The sequence below is a fragment of the Priapulus caudatus genome, unplaced genomic scaffold (assembly GCF_000485595.1).
Source record: "Priapulus caudatus unplaced genomic scaffold, Priapulus_caudatus-5.0.1 Scaffold6, whole genome shotgun sequence".
NCBI classification, from domain to species: Eukaryota; Metazoa; Priapulida; class Priapulimorpha; order Priapulimorphida; family Priapulidae; genus Priapulus; species Priapulus caudatus.
In genome coordinates, this window is record NW_014577067.1 from 263019 (window position 1) to 286632 (window position 23614).

The 23614-nt window shown below is 45.3% G+C and overlaps 1 protein-coding gene across 1 annotated transcript in view; it reads left to right on the top strand.

The window, feature by feature from the left end:
- LOC106805055 (cadherin-related tumor suppressor-like) overlaps window positions 1-23614 on the top strand; it is a 106495-nt gene that overhangs the window by 59174 nt on the left and 23707 nt on the right. Inside the window, exons 2-8 of the mRNA XM_014806531.1 lie at window positions 4725-4887; window positions 6228-6430; window positions 7135-7311; window positions 18499-18703; window positions 19629-20054; window positions 20458-20680; window positions 20938-21386. Coding sequence (XP_014662017.1) covers window positions 4725-4887; window positions 6228-6430; window positions 7135-7311; window positions 18499-18703; window positions 19629-20054; window positions 20458-20680; window positions 20938-21386 — 1846 coding nt within the window. The remainder of the gene's footprint in view (window positions 1-4724; window positions 4888-6227; window positions 6431-7134; window positions 7312-18498; window positions 18704-19628; window positions 20055-20457; window positions 20681-20937; window positions 21387-23614) is intronic.

Here is a 23614-nt window from a genome sequence, read left to right on the forward strand (position 1 = left end):
ACCGGCCGGCCGACCGACCTAACCTAACCAACCGAAACCAACCGAACCGACCGACCGTACCGCGCGACCGACCGACCGACCGACGACGACGACACGACACACACACACACACACACACACACACACACACACACACACACACACACACACACACACACACACACACACACACACACACACACACACACACACAAGAGAGCGAGGGGTGAGCGATTTACACGTCCCATCACCTCTCCGACGCCCAAGAGGTGCTGTAACAATATTTACTCTACACGTCTCCCGTTGTCCTTGTTATTTTGAAGAACTCTTGAGAACCAGGTACGCTGTACGGCGATGCTGAAAACGCTGTTCAGCTAATCGTGTTTCGCCGGCCGACCTTTTGACGGTCGAAGAGACGGGAAAATGCGAAGTATAATTGAGAATGTTCGTCAGATGTTGAATACAGCGAATGTCTGATCGTATATGTCTCTAACCAAGCATTGCTGCGTGCTTTAAACATGTACTTGTCGAATAATAAATTAAATGAAAATATATAAAATAATGATAGTAATAAGAATAAGAATAATGAAAATATCATAATAAAAGTGCACAGTATATGTGGTCGTTCCATGTGGACCTTCGGCAGTTCTCTTATTAGGGATCATTTTTTGTAAAGTAAATTGTGCGGAAAACCACAAAATGGCGCATAAACACACAGCGTTGACCCAAGTAACGATGGCGAGGTATCAAGTGTGCGCACGAGGCGGCGCTTTATAATGTCACGAGACAGCCGTCTACGGCTCGCCTGCCGCATTGCTATTTTTGACTGCTGTTTTTTCCTGCTTAAACCCTGTTTACGATTTTTTTCCTGGACATTTAACTCAAGCAAAGAACATGCTCGGGCTCAGAAATTGTCTGACGTGCATCTGTCGGCGGGGGGGGGGGGGGGCTACACGAACGCAGCAGCTGCCTGCTTGGCCTCCAAAGCGCCCAGTTGCAGAACTGTTCAGTTTCGTGAACAGGAAAGCGTGCCCAGATAAATATTGTGGGAGAATGGAAAAGGAATAAATATTCACGTAGCTGGGTTGGCTAGCAGAGGGCTTAATTTTTGCTTGCCTTCTATAGCAGGTATTGTGTTTACGGTCTGTGGTAGCAGGCGAAACCCGCCTAAATATAGCGTGTTACGTAGCACAAGTTGTGGTAACAGTAACATTGCTGGTAACGTTTTCACTCATTGAATTGAGCTGGGGCAACGAGAGCTGCTAGTAAAGTGCGTCGTGTAGAGGATAAAGGAACCAATGTAGATACCTTGACTTCGCTATGCGTGTACGTGCATGTGTGCGTGTGCGTGTGCGTGTGCGTGTGTGTGCGCGCGCTTGTGCGTGCGTGTGTTTGAGCCATCAATCTCGTTACACCAAGAGCTTCGTGTGTGATGAATGCTCCACACGTGATAGTTGGTCGTAAGCATTCGGGGAAAGGGAAACGACCGTCGTGATATCACTGAGACTCAGGAAACATAGACTATCGCCTATAATTACGTAACTAATCTATTCCCCAATAAAGTGCTTACTATGGCCAGTTTTTTACGTGTACACGCGCGCGTCAACCGTGCGTGTCTATCGATGTCCATGCAGGCAACTCGTGTACACGCGACAGGAAACATGTTAGAGCTAAAACTTATTGGTCTTTCGTCGATTATCTTTTAGACTTGCGTCATGCAGCGTGCCCGTCCCGTATGCCTTGTTACTCTGTCAGTTTGCTTCAGTGCGTGTGTGTAGTGCGTGTGGGTTCGGCGTGTGTTTGTTATCATACTCCGTAGCGTGCCATGCGTATCTCCATCTCATCACTTATTAAAACCCGGGGACGACATCTGCCTTACACTTGTGACTTGCACTGTTCGTTGGGTGTCTTTAACTGATTCAGGGCCGTAGCAATGCCTATCTCCTCTTAGACAGAGGTTAAACCACGTGGTGTGACCGGATACGTCATGAGGGAACACAGACCAGATAAGCTTAGACCAGATAAGCTTAGAAAGCTTGCTTGGGTTTACTATGCTAGCTAACTTAAAAAGTTACTTTTCACCCCCAGCTACCGTCATCGCTCTGAACTGATCGTAATACCTAAAAGAAATGCGCAACTGCGTACTTGTTGTTGCGTTACAATAAGCTGATCAGTCAGTTGAGGTTAAATGCTCGCTGACACTCATTATCAAGTTCTCGTTTCCTCATCTGCTAAAAGCACAACGTCTTGGTTTACGGTGTGAAGTTCAACGTTCGGATCCTGCTAGCTGGCACGTAGACCCTACTGAATAGGAATGATTTCTCTGTGTATTTGATGCGTATTTTCAATCAACGTTTAAATCATGCTACGTATAAAAGATTCGTGGTTCGATGTAATGCGGTAAATGCACTGCGGTGTGTGTTTGTATATACGGGCAATGACCACCACACATGTCTGTCTATGCGGCTGTGAACATCTGTAGCTGTCACAACAGAATGATCGAGTCGTTGGTCATAGGAGAATTCCCTCGTTTTTCTTGTCACTTGGCGTGCAATGCCATTGTAGACATTCACTGCAATCACGTAGGATTCCCCCCCCCTACATATGCAATTTAAATTTTGCTGTTGTGAGACAGACGTTGGACGTTTACCGCCAATGCGTTCATTGCTGACATGTTCCTGTGTCTTGCTGGCTGCTGTCCTGTGTTGTGGCGGGCAATTTGTCCAGCAGTGACACATCTGGCACGCGGACCCCGGTGCTGTGTTTGTGTTTGCATTGCTGATGGGGACACGCTAACTGCGAAACCTCCTGTGCGGTCCCCTGCTGCTCTCTATCGATTCACTTCCTTCCTCATCAGACCTCACTGATTGCACCAATTGTGCGCATATTGCTATTACTCTTTCCACGCCATCTACCTCTTTTGCCTCGCAAGTTCAATGACTCCCCCTCTCTCTCCCTCTTGCTCTTTATTTCTATCCCTCTCTCTCTCTCTCTTTCTCCCGCTCTCTCTTCTTTATGCCGCATAACACTATAATGAGCAATGTCAAGAGCAATTGGGGAATCGGTCGTTTCCAAAACACTTTTAAAGCTTAAGCGATTATGTGCGATTATGTGCGATTATGTGCGATTCTGCTGCATAACTACAGACGCTGCCTAGTTCACACGACACAGCAGAGAAGAAGTACGCGTGGGAGATACGTGCGTGTATGGTGACCTGCGCAGGTCATGCGAAACTGTGTTTTACTCGGTGTGATTACAATGTATGAGTGCTACGTGAACTAGTAGAAACAGGAACGGGATGTAATATTACATAACTCACATGTGGTTGACGATTTTTTGTTGGTATACCTAATACGAAAGATGTGCAAGTTACACGAAATTGTTTATTAGGTTTCCTACGGTTACTATGAGTTTTGCGCGGGAATGAATGGATTCGTACCTCGGAATTCTTAGGAAACTAGCAATCACGCCGATGTCTACGAAAGATTTGATTGGGACGGAATGTTTGTTTGGCCTATCATCTGTCGAAAATATCTTAGTAGCACGGTTACCGTTTATTTACGTTAGAAGCGGAAAACCTTAAGCCTTGGCTTCCTCGTGAATGGGTGGGCACCCGATTAAACTGAACCAGTTACCCGATGTGCGCGATAAGGAACGCTGTCTCTCGCGCGCACTCGAGCCAAATTTTTTTTGGCCAAGTTTAACCCCAGACGTGGTTCACCCTTATAGACATTCTTGTCGTAGAACACAATAATAGTGGTCGTCGTCGCATGAGCTAATTCTTCCATCGTCGCATGTGTTTCTGGATTAGGGCTCCTATTGATCGCGGAAAACTTGGAAATCCTGCAATTGTAAAATGGAATTTTTCAGATCAGGAAAAATCCTGGAAAATAGGGTCTGATCCCGGAAGGTCCTGGAAAATAGGTCGCTGACTTCACGCGCGCAAACACATGTGATTTGTTAACGGAACGTAAATTCATCGGTGGCCGCAATTAACGGAAGCAGAATGCGCCGGCCTGGTTCACCTGTCCTTCACTGTAAACATGCTAGAAATTTATGGGGTTCGCACGGGCAACTGGGTGGTCAGTAGAGCTCGAAGTTTGTTATTGCTTTGTCCGTCAAACTGCCCACAGCTGCTGTCCGTTCGTAAGACGAAGGCTGTATATATATATACGAGTGTATATGTGCTCATTTATATACGTGTGTACATTGCTTTCGTTAGTGGAGGCGTTTAGGGCCAAAACTTATTAAGTCACGGGTCATTCCTGTGGATGAGATGGGATCATGGGGAGCATCCCTGCAGTGGATTATGCTCACACGTGATAGCTAGATCATGGGTAGCTGCACTGTTTATTCAGATTGGAATTCATGCGAATATGTATTAGCACCATTACACGGGGATTATCATTTCACAATATTGTCGGAAATACACGATAAGCAGTTTCATCGTATATTTCTGATATTACCAGGAGTAAACGTTTCCTCTTATTATTTCCTCCTGATATAACTTAAATTAGTTCTACATGTGGCACAGAATTCTTATCATATAAGTTGTTATATATAGTTGTAAATAAGTTGCAGATAGTTGTATATTATAGTTGTATCTAAGTGTTACATATAAGTTGTTATATATAGGAGCTTTTTTATATATATATATATGTGTCACCAGAAGTCAATTTTGTCAGATCATCTTGCTCTCGGTGTCTTGTTATGCTAATTGAACTGTCTCTTCCTTGCGTACATAGGTGGAGATTCAGCTGATCGATGTGAACGACTCTCCGCCCGTGTTTGATCAGGACGAGTATGCCTTCTTCGTGTCCGAAGACGCACATGTTGACCACACCATCGGCAAGGTCACGGCAAACGACCCCGACACGGTGGACACTGTCCACTATCACTTCTACAAAGGTGCGTTAGGGGTAGCGGCAGGGGTGGGGTTAGGGTGAGGGTTATTGTTAGGCTTAGGGTTATGGTTAGATTAGGATTATGGTTGTGCATGGTTATGGTTGGGGTTATGTTTAGACTCAGGGGTAATGTTAGGGTTATGATTATAGTTATGGTTACGTTTAAGGTTATGGTTGGGCTCAGAGTTAGGATTAGGTATATGCTTGTGGTCAAGGTTAGGGTTACACTGGGGCTGACTCGAATGAGGGATAGCAGGGCCGCAGTGAATTTTGGGATGATCATTGTGATCGTTTTTAAGTAGGGGTTATCAGTGTCAGTATACATACGGGTATAGTTCCACCTTACATTGCGAATGGCGAGTGGTATCTGTTCGCAACTATTATAACCTCCCCATGTAGATTCATGGATTAGGTTGCATTGTCTAGCGTTCACTGACCAAAACATACCGCTGTCTGCGCGTTATATGCTTATGCTTCATGAAACTCGAAGAATGACGTGACGTTTATACGAAGTGATATTTGAATTATACCGGCATACTGAGTGTATTCTGAATTATCTGGTGTACGTATAATTATTATATACCTGCGTGCGTCATCACGCCATTGCTACAGCTTCACGGAAACATTACATACTGTAGTTTCCTGCTGTACTACCGATTGTCGCAGTAGTAATATTTTATTTGCTAACGTGTAAAGGTGATTGAGCTAAGTGTTATTGCTCGGGTGTAAATCCAGATAGCGATGCTGGATACATATGTTACCCAGTTTGTGAGAATATGTACTTCATACGCACGATACTCATCGTTTCTCCTAAAATGTAGTAAAAATAACACTAGTCCCGAAAGGCATGTTTTACCAAACTTTTAACTGACGATTAGAAAATGCAAAGCATATCGAGTTTCGCTTGTGAGTCATGCTACACAGGACATCACCTACAGATACCTATTATACGTTATATATCCCCTTATACCTAATAAGGGTAATGGTTGGATGATCCTTTATCAACCTGTAAGAGTTTAAGATTGTTGTTCTTGGTCTACTCGGTTGGCCGTCGCATTGCTTACTTAATATATATAGGGTTATACTTGGGGTTAGGGGTTAGGTTTGATTTTGGTTTAGAGTTATAGCTTTGGTATTGGTTAATGTAAGGGAGAAGATAAGGTTTTGGCTACGGTTAGGTTTCCTTTTGGTTTATGGCTTCAGTATAGGTTAATGTTAGGGATAGAATAGGGTTTTGGTTAGGGGTAGGGTTCGCTTTCGGGGTGTAGCTTATAGGTATGGGTTAATACTAAGAGGAGGTTAGTTTGAGTAAAGCAGTCGTCACGCCCTCTTCGTTGGTTGCAGGGCAAAAATCGCCGTTTAAGATCGACCCCACGACCGGCGTCCTGCGTACTACGCAGGCGCTGGATCGCGAGCTGGCGCCAGTCTACGAGCTGGGCGTGCGCGCGAGCGACGGCGTTCACTTTACCGACGTGACGGTGACCGTGCATATAGAGGACGTCAACGACAACGCTCCACACTTCGACCGCGCGGCGTTCTCATTCGAGGTGCGTTCTCATTGTGTGTGCGTGCGTGCGTGCGTGCGTGCGTGCGTGTGTATGTGTGTGTATGTATATATATACATATCCTGTTCAATTTATGTAAATTGGTGCAGCAATTATCAGAATTTCTTGGGGTAGGGTTATTTATCATTTTCACATGATAAATGAAATGTCTCGGAAGTATTTAGGGCAGGAATTTAGACCTATTAGGTAGTAAAGTAATTAATATTGTAAACTTAAATGCCAGTTATCAGGATCATTCTTATATGTATGAATGATGCACACTATAAATATGATATCCCCATAATTACTCTTAAACAGATGAACCAGAGGCACAACCTTACACACCGATTAAACCATTTTACTGGAATCTGCTTAATATCTGCATAAATATCACGTGAGAATTCACATTATTGTGCAGATGAAGCATGGGCCATTATTACAGACGTGTACTCTGCTTGGAAATTCCTTTTTTACCGAGTTGTATTCAATTATACGTATTCTTTACGAAAACGTGTTGTGACAAAGTTTCAACGGCAATAGCTATAGTTGCAAGTTGCAATCGATCGTTAGCATGAATTGAATCATCACTATACTGTTTATTATGTTTATTTGATACCGCTGGATATCGTAGACCTTGTGATATTACAGTGACATCAACTCTAATCGTGACACGCGGAAATTTTTACTATCTGCTCATACACATGCAGGTGCCAGAAAACTCCAGGAAGGGCGCCGTCGTTGCCAAGGTTACGGCGACAGACGCCGATGAGGGAGCCAATGGGAACGTGAGCTACGAACTGATCTCAGACTGGGGCGGCGATGTCTTCTCCTTCAATTCAGACACAGGCGAATTTACTCTCATCGACACTCTAGATTATGAGCAGGTATGTTTTCCTTCGCTATTTATCTATTTGTGAGCCGATTATCTATTCAGATTCTTCTACATGAATGCGAAATGAGATTGAAGAATATTTGATCTCGGCCATTTGCAATATGCTAGCTTATAAACGTTTATTTGAACGCAGCACACGGTATCTTATGATATATTTCATGTAGGCTTTTATGAAGTACTGAATTTTATGATTACGTATTGCAATATTCTAGTGGAGCCGGTAGGCGGTAATAGTCCTCAAAGCGGATTTCGTCAGTAAAATTAAAACTTCGTAAAGATAGAAATGATGTCTGCATTTATTGCGTACGCTGTACATTTCCTTCACCTATACTATATAATCCCAGGCTTACATTAGCACCGATTCCGGTGCATTCGGCTTTGCAAGGAAGCCCCCAAGTTATTCATGGTTAATAGACCCACTAGGCCACCAAGAGCCGTCCATACAAACACAGCAGCGAAATCAAAAATGCCCGTTGGCACTAAAAAGTAGGATATATGTAATTAGTTCTTTTATAATGGCGCATTCTAGTCCCGCGGTTCCATTAATGGAACGTAATTTTGTTCGCAGCGGGTCGAGGGTAGGAAAATTGCTAGAGCAATTACATATACACCTCCTCGTTATGGCCGTTGATTATTTACCAACCGAATACACAACCGTGTCAGAAACCTGTAGTAGCTTGCGTAATAGCCCCGTCGTAATAGCTAACTAAGCTGCCACCACACCACACAGCTAAGCTAACACCACGCGGCCACGAATACGATTGAGTATGCGAAGTTTTTCGCGGTTATTTCTGGACTCAAGAAAAACATGATTAAATGAAAAAAAATGTATTTGCTATTCGAAATTGTTTTTTGTTGCGTGTCGCCGCAGGATCGTAGTCGCACGTACAGACATGTTCGCGACGATGGGTGATGAGAGGAGGCAACGCTGTAACCTATATATACCCTCACCGTGGCCCAGGGCGGCTGCTCTTATATATATACGCAATTAGCAGCCTCTCCCCTATGTTGAAATTCTTAGCAAGTAGGCCTAATTCGAAAAAATTTAGATGTGTGGATGTCTGTGTGCGTGCGTGCGTGCGGACGTGCGTACGTGCGTGTGTGAGGGGGAGTTCCAGGGAGGGGACGTTTACCTACAACGGGTGAACCATGGTTTGCAGTGCTACGTGGATTGTGTTTCATGGGCAGGTGCGCGCGTGTAACGGTTTGATAGTAGGTAAGATAGCCACGACCTGTGCTTCTATTGTTATAACCGATCGTTTTATGAAATGCTTTTTGCCCTATAATTGTGCAGTTAACTGTAAACGTTTGATACCACTGCCCCTATTAACATCCCGCTTGGGATAACATGAAACCATGAGCTTACGCATCCATATATATATATATATATATATATATATATATATATATATATATGGATATAGGTGACGTGTTGTTACGTAAACATTAATTTGCTTGGTCGTGCAGTCAGCACGGCGGAATCCCCGCAGAGCAACCTAATTGCCCTTAACTAATTCCGGGGCGATGAAAGAGTAGGCTCGGGGAAAAAATTAACGCACCAAAAAACGTGTTTAAAAAAACTCGTTAGAGTATATTGTAAAATACGCGCGCGTAGACGAGTGTGACACTGGTACGTCTCCTTGGCGTAACCGCCCCCTTTGCCCCGCCCCCCGCCTCTCTCTCATCTCTCTCTCTCCTTCCTCGTCTCTCCTCTCTCTCATCTCCATCCGAGCCACGTCATCTCTCTCTCTTCTCTCTCCTCTCACACATCACACACATCTAAGCTCTCTCTGCTTCTTTCTCATCTCTCTCTCTCTCTCTCTTCTCCTCTCTCTCCTCGCGTCTCAATCTCATCTTCTCTCTCTCTCTCTCTCTTGACTCTCTCTTCTCCTCTGCTCTCTCTTTCTCTCTGTCTCTCTCTCTCTCTCCCCTCTCTCTTCTCTCTTCTCTCTTCTCTCTTCTCTCTCTCCTTCTCTCTCTCTCTCGTCGCTTCTCGCGCCTCTCTATCTATCTATCTATCTCTCTCTCCCTCTCTCTCTACCATTCTCCCTCTTCTTCTCCTTTCTCTCGTCGCTCTCGCTCTCTCTCTTCTCTCCTCTCTCCTCCCTCCCCTCTCAGTCTCTCTTTCTCTCTCTCTCTCTTCTCTCCTCTCTCTCTGTCTTCCTCTCTCCCTCATTCTCCCTGTCTCTCGTCTCTCTGGTCTCTCTCTCTCCTCTCCTCTCTTCTCACCCTTGTCTCTTCCTTCCTCTCCTGTCTCTCTCTCTCTCTCTCTCTCTCTCTCTCTCTCTCTCTCTCTGGTGGGCTAGTCTTCGGCTCTGTGGTTTGCACTTGTCAGATGGGGTTCAGCGAGTCACACGAGCAGGTGAAATTCGCGCCGACTACGTTGCTAGCACGCCCCGATGTCATGCAGAACAGATGCTTTTCGTTTTCTCACGCCGGGGTTAGTGCACTTCCTGATCGTAAACCCAGGAGCGACTCTGTTACTCTCGAGGTGAAGCAGGATGAAATTACGCGTAGAGAGTACGAGATTACCGTCACATGTGAGATTAGTTTGACGTGTTCGTAGATGGAATCAAATACGAATAAGTAATGTATATTACTTAAATGTATATAAGTCTACCTACGATTATTTCGCGGGATAACAAGAAGCTCGCATTAGAGTCAGACAGCTAGAATGCGTTCTTTGTAGAGGTAGATAGTTGGTTATTCACTCGTTACATATTATAGATCTCGAGGATATGCGGCACCAGTACGTCGTAAGATGTTTTAGTAATTTATGCTGACGGTGTTTCACCTGGGAGCTGGCATGCGCCTTATGATGAGAATGCAAATGTATGCGTGTTAGTGGAATTGCCGCTTCACGTGCCAGCTGCAGCGTTACTGGCAATTATTGGTCGAAACATGAGCGAATTTAAACCGCATGACGTTGTATTGGTAATGAAATTAACTAGTGACTAATTGACTAATTGTTTATATAGTTAATATTATTAACTATATAAACAATATTATAATCATTAGCGTAAACGCAGTAGCACAGCAGTACGTGTCTGTGCGAGCGGATGTCCACCAGGTGACATTCATAGGTTCATTAACAACAAAATCATTTTACTCGCATCAGCAGCATTTACACGTGATGGCCTAATTGGGAGTAGCTATTGGGCGCAGCTGGCCCCACTGCAATAGTACAGCACAAGTGCTTTGACATGGCCTGTCCGTATCTTCTCACTACATTGTCTGCCTGTCGCGAAGAAAGAGTTCATCGCTCAAAATAATGCTGGTGACAATACGCTGGCCGGAAACGATGGGCCTAAATTGGCGTAATTAACTTACGGAACACCTGCCGAGAGTAATCCCGTCTCTGGTTTCGAAATCAATAATGTTATTCCCTTGTCGGCGGGATATGTTTCGAGTGGTATTGCAATTACACTCAGAAAGTAGCCTGTGTTCTATTGTTAATTTTTTTCCACTATCGGTGTGTACTTATGTTTACGTGAATTAAATTCTGTACACTATCACCGATATCATTGAGTCTTACCATTCGAAAACTGTTTATGGTCGACACATGACTGAAATTTTTTTCAGATATCTAATAGGCTTGTATTAAAAAGCGATTTCAGGTTTCCTGATTTAGTAATTGACTTTAGTATGTCTTAGCTAATTTATCAGACCTATCTGCAGATATTGTGGCCGCGAACTTTGCTATTCTGTACGTGTAACACGCAGGGACGTAAATGCTTATGTGTGGACGAACAAAACCTGTCGCTTATTATAATGATCTAATGCGCGAAAAAGAAGCTTTCGGCGCAACGATTTCGTCTAATAACTTATTGTTTTCACCATTTCGAAAATAAGATCAAAGGAACTTTCGCGCGCGCGTGATGATACTAGAAACATTCTCATCAGTGTACGCGCAGGTACGTTACCTTTCTCATTCAACTGACAGAAGATTTAAAGATCTTAGCTCATGTAAGCAACAATGCACGACTCAACCCTCGACGACTGCTTAAATACACAACAGGTGTGGGAAATGGCAACGCCTAGCAGCAATATCTGTCCACTTTGCTGCACATGTGAGAAGATTTATATTAACACGTTTGAATCCCCTTAGGATTCGTATGCATAAGTAATGATATTCAGAACATTCAGTTGGGGTGCGTGCGCGCGTGCGTGCGTGCGTGCGTGCGTGCGTGCATGCGTGCGTGTATAACATTGAGATGCGGGAATATCCATCCAGGTGCAGATGTTCTGCAAGTCATTGTGTATTTGCAGATCTTTGCAGTATTGAAAATCTGTAGGATTAGCGGAAACTTGTTGGAAGTCGATAGAATGGAACTTTGGCCGCAAATATGAATGAAACTATAGCTTCCTATCACCAACTACTGGAAAACATGAGATGCATAAGTGTTATAATATCACAGAACCGTATATATATATATATATATATATATATCCTGCCAGTTACACGATCACACCGGCACGTAGCCATATAGTCACAAACCTATATAGTCACGTAGTCCGAAAATGACGCAGTCACGAATCACGCAATCGCACAGTCACGTGACCACGTGTTCGCATAGTCATCTAGCAATCCAGTCATATACGCAGTCATATATAGTCATCAACACAGCCCACAAAATCACACTGACACGCGGTCACACAGATACGCAGTTACATAAAACGCCACGTGCACACTCGCATCAACTCGCCTCAACAATGACGCGTTTATAAACGTTAGGACAGCGATGATATTTAATGACTTTTTAACTTCAAGCCAGTCGATAAGAGTGCAGATCATCACGTGAGAAGGTGAACTTTATGGCTGTGAACTACATAAATCGTCGTCGTAACAGACCGGTGAGAGACACCTCAACGGCCGCTATTGGTCTCGTACATAACCATCGTTATCTAGAGGCCCTGAAAGCCGCGTACCTCGGTATTTAGGTAACACAACCTAGCTGCCCGCCTATGGCGACGACTGCCGAGGGGAGTTCGTAAACCAGTTTCGCCAGCTTTTTTGGAGACGCGGGCACCGTCTGAGCCGGGGTCCGCGTACGTGCGCGCGACACAAAGCAAGATTTGGGCGAAGCTGTCAGCGTTATTAAAATGCAAATTTTGTTCCGATAATATTTCGCTCTTCGGGGTTAGTTAAGCGCGCGTGCGTGCGTGCATGCGTGCGTGTGTGCGTGCGTGTGTGTGTGTGTGTGTGTGTGTGTGTGTGTGTGTGTGTGTGTGTGTGTGTGTGTGTGTGTGTGTGTGTGTGTGTGTGTGTGTGTGTGTGTGTGTGTGTGTGTGTGTGTGTGTGTGTGTGCCGTGGGTTCACTGAAGCATCGTGTTCGCTTCTACTGTTCCACATGTTATCGCTGAACTCTGGCCAGGTGGTTCTGACGGTACCTACTGACAGTGGCTCTACAGGGTGCGATCCATTTTATCTTACACGAGCTGTGATCGAAATTGCTTTGCCTGGACATCATTTGTTCCTGATACTCGAAACCTAAGTAAAATTAAATGTCCTGAGTGTGCATGCCTGGTGGTATTGGAAAATATAATATAAGGTTTAATGTTTTGTAGGAACTTAATAATGCCGGCACCACAATTCTGATTTCACACACTAATTCGCTATTTTTTGGCAAATTTCAAGAGTTCTGCAGAAACTTGAAGTAGAGTGAAAAATGCAGAAAGGGTAGCTCTCCAAAAAAATCAGAAAGCTCGAGTCCCCCCCCCCCGTAGCCGTAATTTTTTGTGGCGCTTGAGACCGATTGTGTTTTTATTGCCTCACTAAGTCCTGCAATGTCTAACAAAGAATTAATCAATATTACCCTCATTTGTGAGAATAATCGTTTCATTTTTCTGTGGATTTTTTGCCTTGTACATTTACGTGCTACCTTGGTGAATCGATGTTGGCTGGTTTCGTTTGCTTTAGTCGATAGCTCGGTCTGAATCTCTTCGTTTACTATATACAGAAAGGATTGTTGCTGTCAGTTTCTCAAAGTTTGGTCAATTGCCCATATGTTTACACAGGTGTACCCTAAGTCCAGCGTAACATACTATGTGCATAGAAGTGCCGTTACATAATGGTCAGTAACCCACACAGCGTGTCTCGGCTTAATGACCACCGTGCTGCTAGCTGCGGAACTTCCCAGCAACCTTCCTGTTGCTGCAGCTGCCTTCCCTAACTCCCCTTCTAATAAAATTGATAGCTTAAGGAAATTTCTAGCAAGAAAGAGTGTTGTTTTATGTAAATATGGTACTGTTCGACTGTAAATGTGTTCGTATGTAAATGTAGCGTGAGCATCTAATAAACCCCGTTCCCTTCCGATAGATAAACTACCAGAGAGCAACGAAGCGAAAGATGGGTTTAAATTGAATATCAGTTTCTAGAGTATAAATGTAATCACAGTTGTTAATTTCTTATATGACGTTGCAAATTATTGTTTCGTCTGAGATTACATATGAATTGTGTTTTACAAGCTTTTAAAATATTGTTCCGTTTTACCAAATATGATGTTCAAAGCCTCGAAAGCCCATACCTCCCGGTTACCTATTTATTAGTCAACTAGCGGGATACCCGGCGTTGCTCGGGGAAATCAGTGGGGTTACTCAGTTGGTGATCGACCGCTTGGTTGAAAGGAAAATACCCAAAAAATCGAACTATCTATCTATCTATCTATCTAGCGATTAGGCCACTGCGCCGTTAAGGGTATACCCATGGATTCACACGTACGTGATGTTAATCTGTACGCACCGCCATCTATTGATGAATAGAATTTTTATGAATTTTTAACTTTTTAACTTTTTTAAATTTTGGATGTGGCTTCCAGACGTGCTGATTCTGAAAATATCTTTAGTTTTCCTGTAGGCTGCGGAGTTCTCTAGTTATGCGAGTAAGAACTAATTCGGCTGAACAACTTTATATATAGAAGACTACATGTTATTAGTTCATCTCTATCGCTGCAGAAACCGTGATCGAATAAGAAAGTCGTTGTTCGTGTAAAATCGGAGCATATGTTTCATGAGCGGCTAGCTGCCACGTATAGATGGCGGCCTGGCCAATAAGGTATGGTGGAGATAACAGGCTGTATTGTTGTTTGCTGCTACACATAGTGCTGGTTGCGAACTATTGTACCAAAAGAAATCATTGTGCTCTGACTCAGCAAGCGAGAATGCGGATTGTTGGTGGCTTTTATTCGGCATTTCAATACTGTGTATGAATAGCGTTAGCATAAAATCACAATAAGGCGGCCTCACGCGGGGAATACACGATTAGTCGAAATTTTTCATCGGCCATTGCTAGTTCACTTAGGCACGAAGGGTCGTTGTCGTAACAGGTACTACAGATATGTACCCGAGGTAGTTTTAGGTTGTTTAGTATTATGTTTATATTTTTATATAATTAGGAGGTAGTTTTAGGTTGTTTAGTATTATGTTTATATTTTTATATGAGGTATGTTTTGGGTTAGGGTTAGAGTTAGGGTTAGGGTTAGTGTTAGGGTTAGGGTACACTTCTGTAGTGCAAGTCTGGTACACTTTGTGTATATATATATATATGTACCTCTGGTACATATCTGTAGTACCTGTTACGACAACGACCCCTTGAGCTTCACTTAGTTGTTAGATCTTCTGCTTTCTTGTTGTCATCCTACAGTGTGCCTTGCTTTAGTTGTGGCATACTGTGGTATCGAATTATCTTCGTACAGTGTTAGTATGTCGGGCTGTCTGTCTTACAGTGACTGAATATAGTTAGTCAGTTATTTTGGAAATCGTTTGTTCGCGTGCGTGTGCGCGTACGTGTGCTCCTGCGTGCGTGCGAATGTCCGTGCGTACGTGTGCTCCTGCGTGCGTGCGAAGGTCCGTGCGTACGTGCATGCGTGCATGTTTAGTTATTTACGTTCATGTGCGAGCGCGTGTGCTCGTTTTAATATATTTTTTAGCCAAATGTTTGCGCTAAAAGTTGCGTAATTGAGTGTGTATATTACTGATTGCGTTTGTGCATTCCGTAACGTTATGCTGTTAAATAATTCCGTAAATTAACTATCGTGAAAAGGAAGGCGCCCTGCCCGACACCGGTTACTCAATTTCTCCTGCATATAGGCGGAAACTGTATTATATAAAGGAAGGTAAAGAGCTAAAGTGTGAAACTGCCTCACACCAGGATGGAAGTAATAAAACCCGCCATCATAAACCTTCGAATAAAGCTGACCCACTGGCACTCTGATTGCCAGCACTGATGGGAATGACATCACAGCCCCACGCCAATTCTCCACCATACTGAACACTCGGTCGTTTCACACGCCGGGGCGTACGCGGCCGTCGCAAGTCATTGTCGTTCTCTGTAAAGCGTGGCCGTGTAACGTGGCCGATGCTACAAAGCCAATCACTCAGCGGCTCCCGTGAAGGATAAAGGCACCGTAGTTGTTGGTGGCGTGGTAAACGGGATAGGGTTGAACAGCGCCGGCGAGTAGAGAGAGAGGAAAAAAGAGAGGGAGAGAGAGAGAGAGGGCGAGAGAGAGAGAGAGAGTGAGAGAGAAGGGGTGAAACAGAGGGAGATAGAGATAGAGAGAGAGCGAGAGAGGGGGAGAGAAGGGGGAGAACAAGGGAGAGACAGAGACAGAGGGAGAGAGAGGGGAGGAGAGCGAACGAGAGGGGAGGAGGAGAGACGCTGCATACGCGTGTTAATAAGCGTGGAATGCCCCTCCCCCTCTCCCCCCACGGTGCCGGCCGAGACACGGACAGATGTGTCGAAGGCTGGTCCGTGAACGACACCTGCACGTGTTATAGTGTGAAACAATAGACGCGTGTGTAACGCGTGCGGTGATGCGTTAGTGGTCGCTGCGAGTGTTAGGTGCTGGTACCATTCACGGCGCTGGCTAGTCGTTAATGAATTAATGCGGTGATTATTCGGTGTGCTCAGCTGGATGAAGATTCTGTCAATCTTCACGTAATGTGTGAAGTCTAGGACTGCAGTATCATTGGGCTTACATGCCTGTATAAGTCATTTTTGTCACATTAATTAGAAAAATTATGGAGTTTGTAATATCAAGCAGATATTTTATATCATGTATTCCTGGTAGAATATGCACACGGTTATCATCGACTTTATATAAGACAAATCTCATCATGGGTAGTTGGGTACCGTATGGATGAATGCTATTATTGTGTACGTATGTCCTAATTGATATTTATTCAATTCCCAGTTTGCTTTTGTGGGAATATTTCTATGAAAACCTCCGTTATAGTTATTTCTAAAAAGAACAGAGCCAACAGTGCACGCTAGTACACAGACTTACAAGAAAAACACACACGAAGAAATGATGACACTCAAGAGTAAACAACTTTCAGAGTAAATATTTTCCGAATGGAGAGATAGTGGCCGCATGCATGCACGCTTGCATGTTTTTACTCGGTGAAAAGAGACGCTTTGAGTAACCAATGTTATCTGTGAGGTAATTGTTACCTTCTCTGTTGTCTTACTTGTGCCTTACATCTACTACCCGACGTGGGATTTGTATTAGGCCGTGCGTATAGTTGACTCTCTAGTGGACTACTGTAAGGACGGTAAGCATCGACTCTGGGTCAGCGATTTGCTCCCCTGAGATAATTTTCCAGACAAGCCTTCTCGTGGGCTTTGTTTGCACCAGATCCGCTGTCCTCCTTCCCCGCGACACTGATGGACTGATAAGCTCGAGAATCAGCGCAGAGACCCGTGTAATCTATGTGTGTGCGCCTGTGTGCGACTGCGCGAGAAATTCTGAGAGAAGAACAGTCTACAACTGAGCGTGGAGTTATATTTGCATTGTTCGATGCCGCGAGTTGCCGTGCAAGTTTTTTCTCACCTGTGCGCGTACGTATGAAAAAATGGGGTTTGGTGCGTATTTGTCTACTGTCGGCCGAGCGGTGCGTGTCTTGGCGGTTTCAAGTTACACAGACGCGTTGATAGAAAAACACGAGTGCGGTTAAAGTAGAGGTGGCGATCCACGGCCGTTTTTTTCTCTATCGCGCCGCAAAAAGATCAGCGAATGGTATTATAAACCAGTTTGCTTGTATTCGCATGCATTTGACAGATTTCTACAAATTGCTAACGTAAACGACGGCAGCCGCGTCCAGGCATTTAATTCTCTCACGCCGGTCGCGTGAACGTACGCCGATGGGGGTGGAGGGGATGGGGTGCGCAGCTAGTAAAAAATAGGCGCGGAAGACACGTTCTGTTGCTGCTTTCTCTTCGCAGGAATAATTTTCGATACGAAACAACATCGAAAGTGTCTTTTCCACGTGTAATGTGTAAGCGTTATAAAGGCGCGAAAATACTTAAAGACGCGCATTTTTCAGCTGTAATCCATGAAAGCTACTGTTAAGAGAAATCACACGGCAGCGATTCGGCAATTTATGAAAGTGAAGGGGATCGAGCTTCGTCTTTGTGCACGCTACCCAAATAGCCCCGGGCCGTAGAGTATAAGAGCCTGCAGTAAAGACGCGTCACGCCTGGAGACTGATAGCAACTGACACGTGAACCTTCTTTACCTGTGTTGCCAGCAACTTCACTATATAGGGTCGAAGATGTATTTTCTTGCTGTATCTGACGCTACGGTCTCTGTTCTTGGCTCTATCCTTTAAACGTCTAAACTTACAAATCGTTGACAACGATTAATAAATCGTTTTATATTATAAATCTAAATATATCATAATGTCAATTCGTTTAATCATTCGCATTCGCAACCTAACAAGGCGTCTGATCTGTGCGACCGCGCGAGGGACGTACGTGAGAGAGCCTGTTAAACAAAAATGACCCGATTAAGAAATCATTGACAACGATTAATAAATCGTTTTCTATTATAAATCTTCATATATTCTAATAACCCACATATTGAAACAACATGGCGTAGCAAAGTGGAGCTGTGCCCCGTAGAGGCCGTCTAGTCCTCTTCTTCACACATGTCTCTATATTGTACATCAATTCGTTTCACACACATATTTGCAGGAGCGTATAATGACATTATGTCATTATACGCTCCTGATATTTGTAATGTAAATAACGACGTCACATAAAAATCAATTTTATCTCAGTTAGATCCATAATAATGAGTTATTATGGATCTAACTGTGATAAACTTATTTTTATGTGAACTCTAGAGGTCCTATGAAATTATTCAATCAATAACGACGTCGTCTGCTTTGTTTGTTACAGGACGAGCACTACATCTTCAGCGTGCAGGCGCGCGACGCCGGTCGTCCGCGTCTGTCGTCGGCCTGCACCGTCTACATCAACGTCGGCGACCTGAACGACAACGCGCCCGTCTTCACGCGACAGTCGTACAGCACGGACGACGTGCGCGAGGACGTAGCTACCGGCTCCAGCATCATCACCGTCACCGCCACCGACGCCGACTCCGGTACGTCTGCTGCTCCCCGCGCGCCCGCGTCTGTCTGCGTGTCTGTCTGGCTGGATGGCTGGCTGGCTAGCTGTGTCTGGTTGGCTGGCTGTTTGTCTGCCTGTCTGTCTGTCTCTCCGTCCGTCCGTCCGTCCGTCTGTCCGTCCGTTCGTCCGTCCGTTCGTCCGTCCGCCTGGCTGGCTGGCTGGCTGGCTGGCTGGCTGGCTGGCTGGCTGCCTGTCTATCTGACTGGCTGGCTGGCTGTCTGACTATCTATCTTTCTGTCTCAATTTAACGTCCGTCAATCTTTCCATCCAACCGTTCTATCCATCCACCCGCCCACCTGTCCGTCCGCCCGTCCATGCATACACGTATGCATGCCTCTATCCACCAATCGTCTATATAGCATCCGTCGATCCATACATCTATCTGTGATGGCGGTGTGCATGGTTGCTGTGATGGTTAGATGGAAACATTCGGGAGTTTAATCATCAGCAGCCGTCAATTACGATAGGTGTTGGACGTTGATGTGCCCCCGTTGCATTTGTCAGAGATAATATCAATGCATTGAATCTAATTGCATCTGACTACTATGATCAGCTTGTCAATCTTCGTCAGTAAATCGCAACTGGCTTTTAGCATTTTCGGGCTAGGGATTTCGATGTGATCGAGTGCGCAAATCAAAGTCTAGTTGGCCCTCCATGATATTCCGATATTCACATACAATAGACATATTCTCACACGATTGCCTCTCACCTGGTGCACAAATCAAAGTTTAATCGCCCCCCCCCCCTATAATATTCTGATATTCACATACTTACATGTCACCCATTCACATACAAGTCAATACACATCTTCTCACACGATCCCCTCTCACCAAAAGTCCCACAAATCACAAAGTCTAATCAGCAGCGTCTGCCCCCCCCCCCCTTCTCTGTCGCCGCAGGTGAGAATGCCGAGCTGACCTACAGCATCGTCGACGGCGACCCGAAGCGGCAGTTCGGCATCCACGCCAACGGCACCGTCTACAACGCGGCAGCGCTCGACCGCGAGACCGACTCCTACTACAACCTCGTCGTGCGCGCCACCGACCGCGCGTCGCCACCGTCGGCGCGTCTCTCGGCGACGGCGTCCGTCACCGTCATCCTGCGCGACGTCAACGACATGGCGCCGGCGTTCCGCACGCCCGACTACGCGTCGGTGCGCGAGGGGGCGCCGCTCGGCACCGTCGTCATGGTCGTCGAGGCGGAGGACGCAGACGAGGGCAAGAACAGCTACGTCGAGTACAGCCTCGCGAGCGCGCCGGGAGGCGAGTTCTCTCTCGGGCCTGTCGACGGCGTGCTGAGAGTCACGGGAAAGCTGGACAGGGAAGGTGGGTACGGTGGATGAATCGTCGTCGCGTAGGTCGGGTCAGCGAGTGTCGCGACGTTACCGAGAAGATATTCTTGTACTGGCTGCCTAGTTACTTAGTTTCCTAGCTACAATGTTGGAGAGACCTACGTCTGACTGACAGAAAAAAATTGCGAATCTGCGACGTGGTATCAAAAACATTTATCGCTAACGCACTGGAGGCTTTCCCAGAGAAACCATATGCCATAGTGCCGCCCTATGCCTCTCATGCAGGGATGCATATCTCTTCTAAGTCACCATACATTCTAGTGTTGCTCAAGTTTGCCGCAGATATGGAGGCTATGGTCACATAAATATATATTATATGTTATGGTAACTACCGTTTCGTTTAATCATTACTGACTATACCTCGCCGTCCTTTCTAGCCACAGAGAATTACACTCTCGTCGTCACGGCGACCGACAAGGGCCAGCCTCCGCACTCGACCGTGCAGCGCATCTCCGTCAAGATCCTCGACGACAACGACAACAGTCCTGTGTTCGCTCGCTCGGAGTATCGCGCCGTGCTGCCAGAGGACACCAGCGTCGGCACCATCCTCCTGCAGCTGAATGCGACCGATCGCGACGCGGGAAACAACGGAGCAGTCAGGTGCGTGTGCACGGTAATCACTCTAGTGGTGCCACAGAATAATAATATCACACCCCTCTCAGGAAACTATGGTTAGATCAAGTTCAAACTGTAACTCGTGCAGGGTTCGAGTTACGAAATTTTAATTAATAAAAATATTTAATATATATTTCAATGATGATTTAATAATTAAAATATTGATTATATAGTATCTAAATAATAAATAAAAATAGTAACATGGGGGAAAAAAATTAAAACTCGACCACCCTGCCCCACAGGTACTACATTGTGGACGGCGACGACGCCCTCGATTTCGCACTCGACCCGCGTTCAGGCATCCTGACCGTGCGAAACCCGCTCGACCACGAGGGCGTGCCGGCGTACCGACTCACCGTGCACGCCGAGGACCTGGGCGTGGAGCCGCGCCGCGACGTCGCCGTCGTCGTCGTCACGGTGACCGACGTCAACGACTCGCCGCCCGTCTTCCTGCACTCGCCCTACGTCGTCTACGTCCTCGAGAGCATCGCCGAGACGCCGGCCGCCGTAACCACGGTGACGGCCGACGACGCCGACTCGCCGCCGAACGCGCAGTTGACGTACTCGCTGCAGGAGAGCCACGGCGGACTGTTCCAGATCGACGTCGTCACGGGAGAGATCCAGGTGACGCGGCCGCTCGACCGGGAGACGCGGGAGGAGTACTGGTTGACGGTGCTGGCGACGGATTCCGGTGAGTGTTATGTTCACACGTGTTTCCATATGCATACAATATTCTCTGTAGGTAGTAGATGCAGTAAGTATGTGTGTATGTAGTAAGTAGTAGTATGTAGTAAGTAAGTAGGTAGTAGTAATGTTCATACGTGTCCATATGTATAACAATATTATATGTAGGTAGTAGATGAGAGCGATGGGGTAGTAGAACGACGTAGAAACAACGTCCGTTAAAACAGAGGAAAGGGAAAGTCCAAATTCACTAATATTAGAACACCTATGAATTTTCTGGCGTAGGTATGTTATTTAGCATGCGTAGTATTTACTTTGGATAATATCGTAAGTTACTACCATCGAGGTTTTGATACTACTATACATTCAGTAGATTAGTGGCGTTGTGATGTGCTAGTGGTGCAGGCGTTTCATATAAGCGGTAGTTGGGTTTTATAATGCCAATTCACGCCCTAGGTTACGTATATATAGTTTCGTCACTGTCTTGTAAAGCCCCACCCAATGTAGAATCATGTAAATCTCGGCTAGCGCAGGCTTAGATGCGTCGACGTTTTCTGCTCTCATATGTAAATTTTACCCAAAGCCCTCTGTTCAGATACATGTCCGACGATGCGTGTATGCACGCTTTCCGCGTGTGTTCGTAAAGCCTAGAGATGGGTTTAATCCTGTATGTGGGTTATGTTGTCTGGTAATATCATATCAAGAGTGGATAATAGAGATCTCTATTATCCACTCTTGATCATATCAATCTAATATGTTGTTATCACGTGTATGGCGGATCGAGTAATCTAGGGTGCTGAATGAATTCGTTCTTGTATGGAGTCGTCAACCAGAGTTGAATGTTTTGTTCGTCGGTGGCAAATTAAATACACAAAGTTTGCCCACCTGGGTATCCGCTCGACCTATAAACTGATGTAAAATAATTATCTGAAAGGACCATTTGAATATGATCTTTGAGACGTAATTATTTCTTATAGCGTCAGTTCAACCTGAGCGAGTTCAGTTTCCTGTCGCTGTACTTCAGTTGAAACCTTTATAGAACGGTCACCTGTCTATGAAAGTCACTATTAGCGTTACTCCTTGTGTTGCAGTTATACAGTGAAACAACTTCTATAGAACGGACACATGACTATAAAGGACATTATTGGCGTTTCCCTTGAGTGTCCCTTATGTACAGGCGTGGCTCTACTTGTCGGGTTCCGCGCATTGCTCTCTGGTGAGGTCTCTCGCTAGAATCTGGTTGCACAGGCATGGCGAGTGTACACAAATGTGTCTTTGTCTGTTGGCAACAATCGAACCGTGCGGTACTCGCGCCTCTACAGCGGGCAGAAAATTAAACAACCAAGTGTGTCTTCGCACGCAACGTTTACACTATAGCAAGTTAATCGGTAGCGCTGTCGGGTATTTAAACTAGTGATCATAGCTGCTGGATCATTGTAGATGTGGTCGCTTGCGTCCTAACCGCTGGGTGCTGCAGTTATAGCTATAGCGTGGCCGAACACAGATATACGTACTTGGGCAGCTGTGGAAACAAGCGCGCTTGCAATATACACGCAATCAAGAGCACATGAATCATTTATAAAACTATCATTTATGACCTTTTATTTATTACTATTATATATTATTATTATTTTTATATATTTATTTTTTATTATTTTGTGTGTGTTGACGTCGTACATCTGGCATCGTGCACCGCCAACGCGATGCGCACAATTAATTGCGCAATAGGTGGTTGCTTCTTGGAGCTAACTATAGCTACAGCGCGGTTGTCTGTACGCGTAGTTAAAATTATGTTTATGGCGCCGTTAATATTCCTGGTGGCGTCCAAACATCACCGAAAAGTACTTGCACTGCGTTTGTGAACCTCGGGGCTAGTCGGCTCTCTTTGCTGCCGCGGGTGCTCGAGTTTTCTTGAGTGTTTTTTTTTTCAACATATTTCATTTCCACTGTGGGGTTCGAGGCATTTCCGGTACTCGAAGCACTCGCGAGTGCGACGCTCTCGGAGATTAACGATTGCAAAGGTGATTCCTCTCTCTCTCTCTCTCTCTCTCTCTCTCTCTCTCTCTTTCTCTCGCTTTCTCACTCTCTCTCTCTCTCTTTCTTTTTCTCACTCTCTCTCTTTCTTTCTTTCTCTCTCTCTCTTCCTCTCTCTCTCTCTCTCTCTCTCTCTCTCTCTCTCTCTCTCTCTCTCTCTCTCTCTCTCTCTCTCTCTCTCTCGCTCGGTGTGCGCGCTCT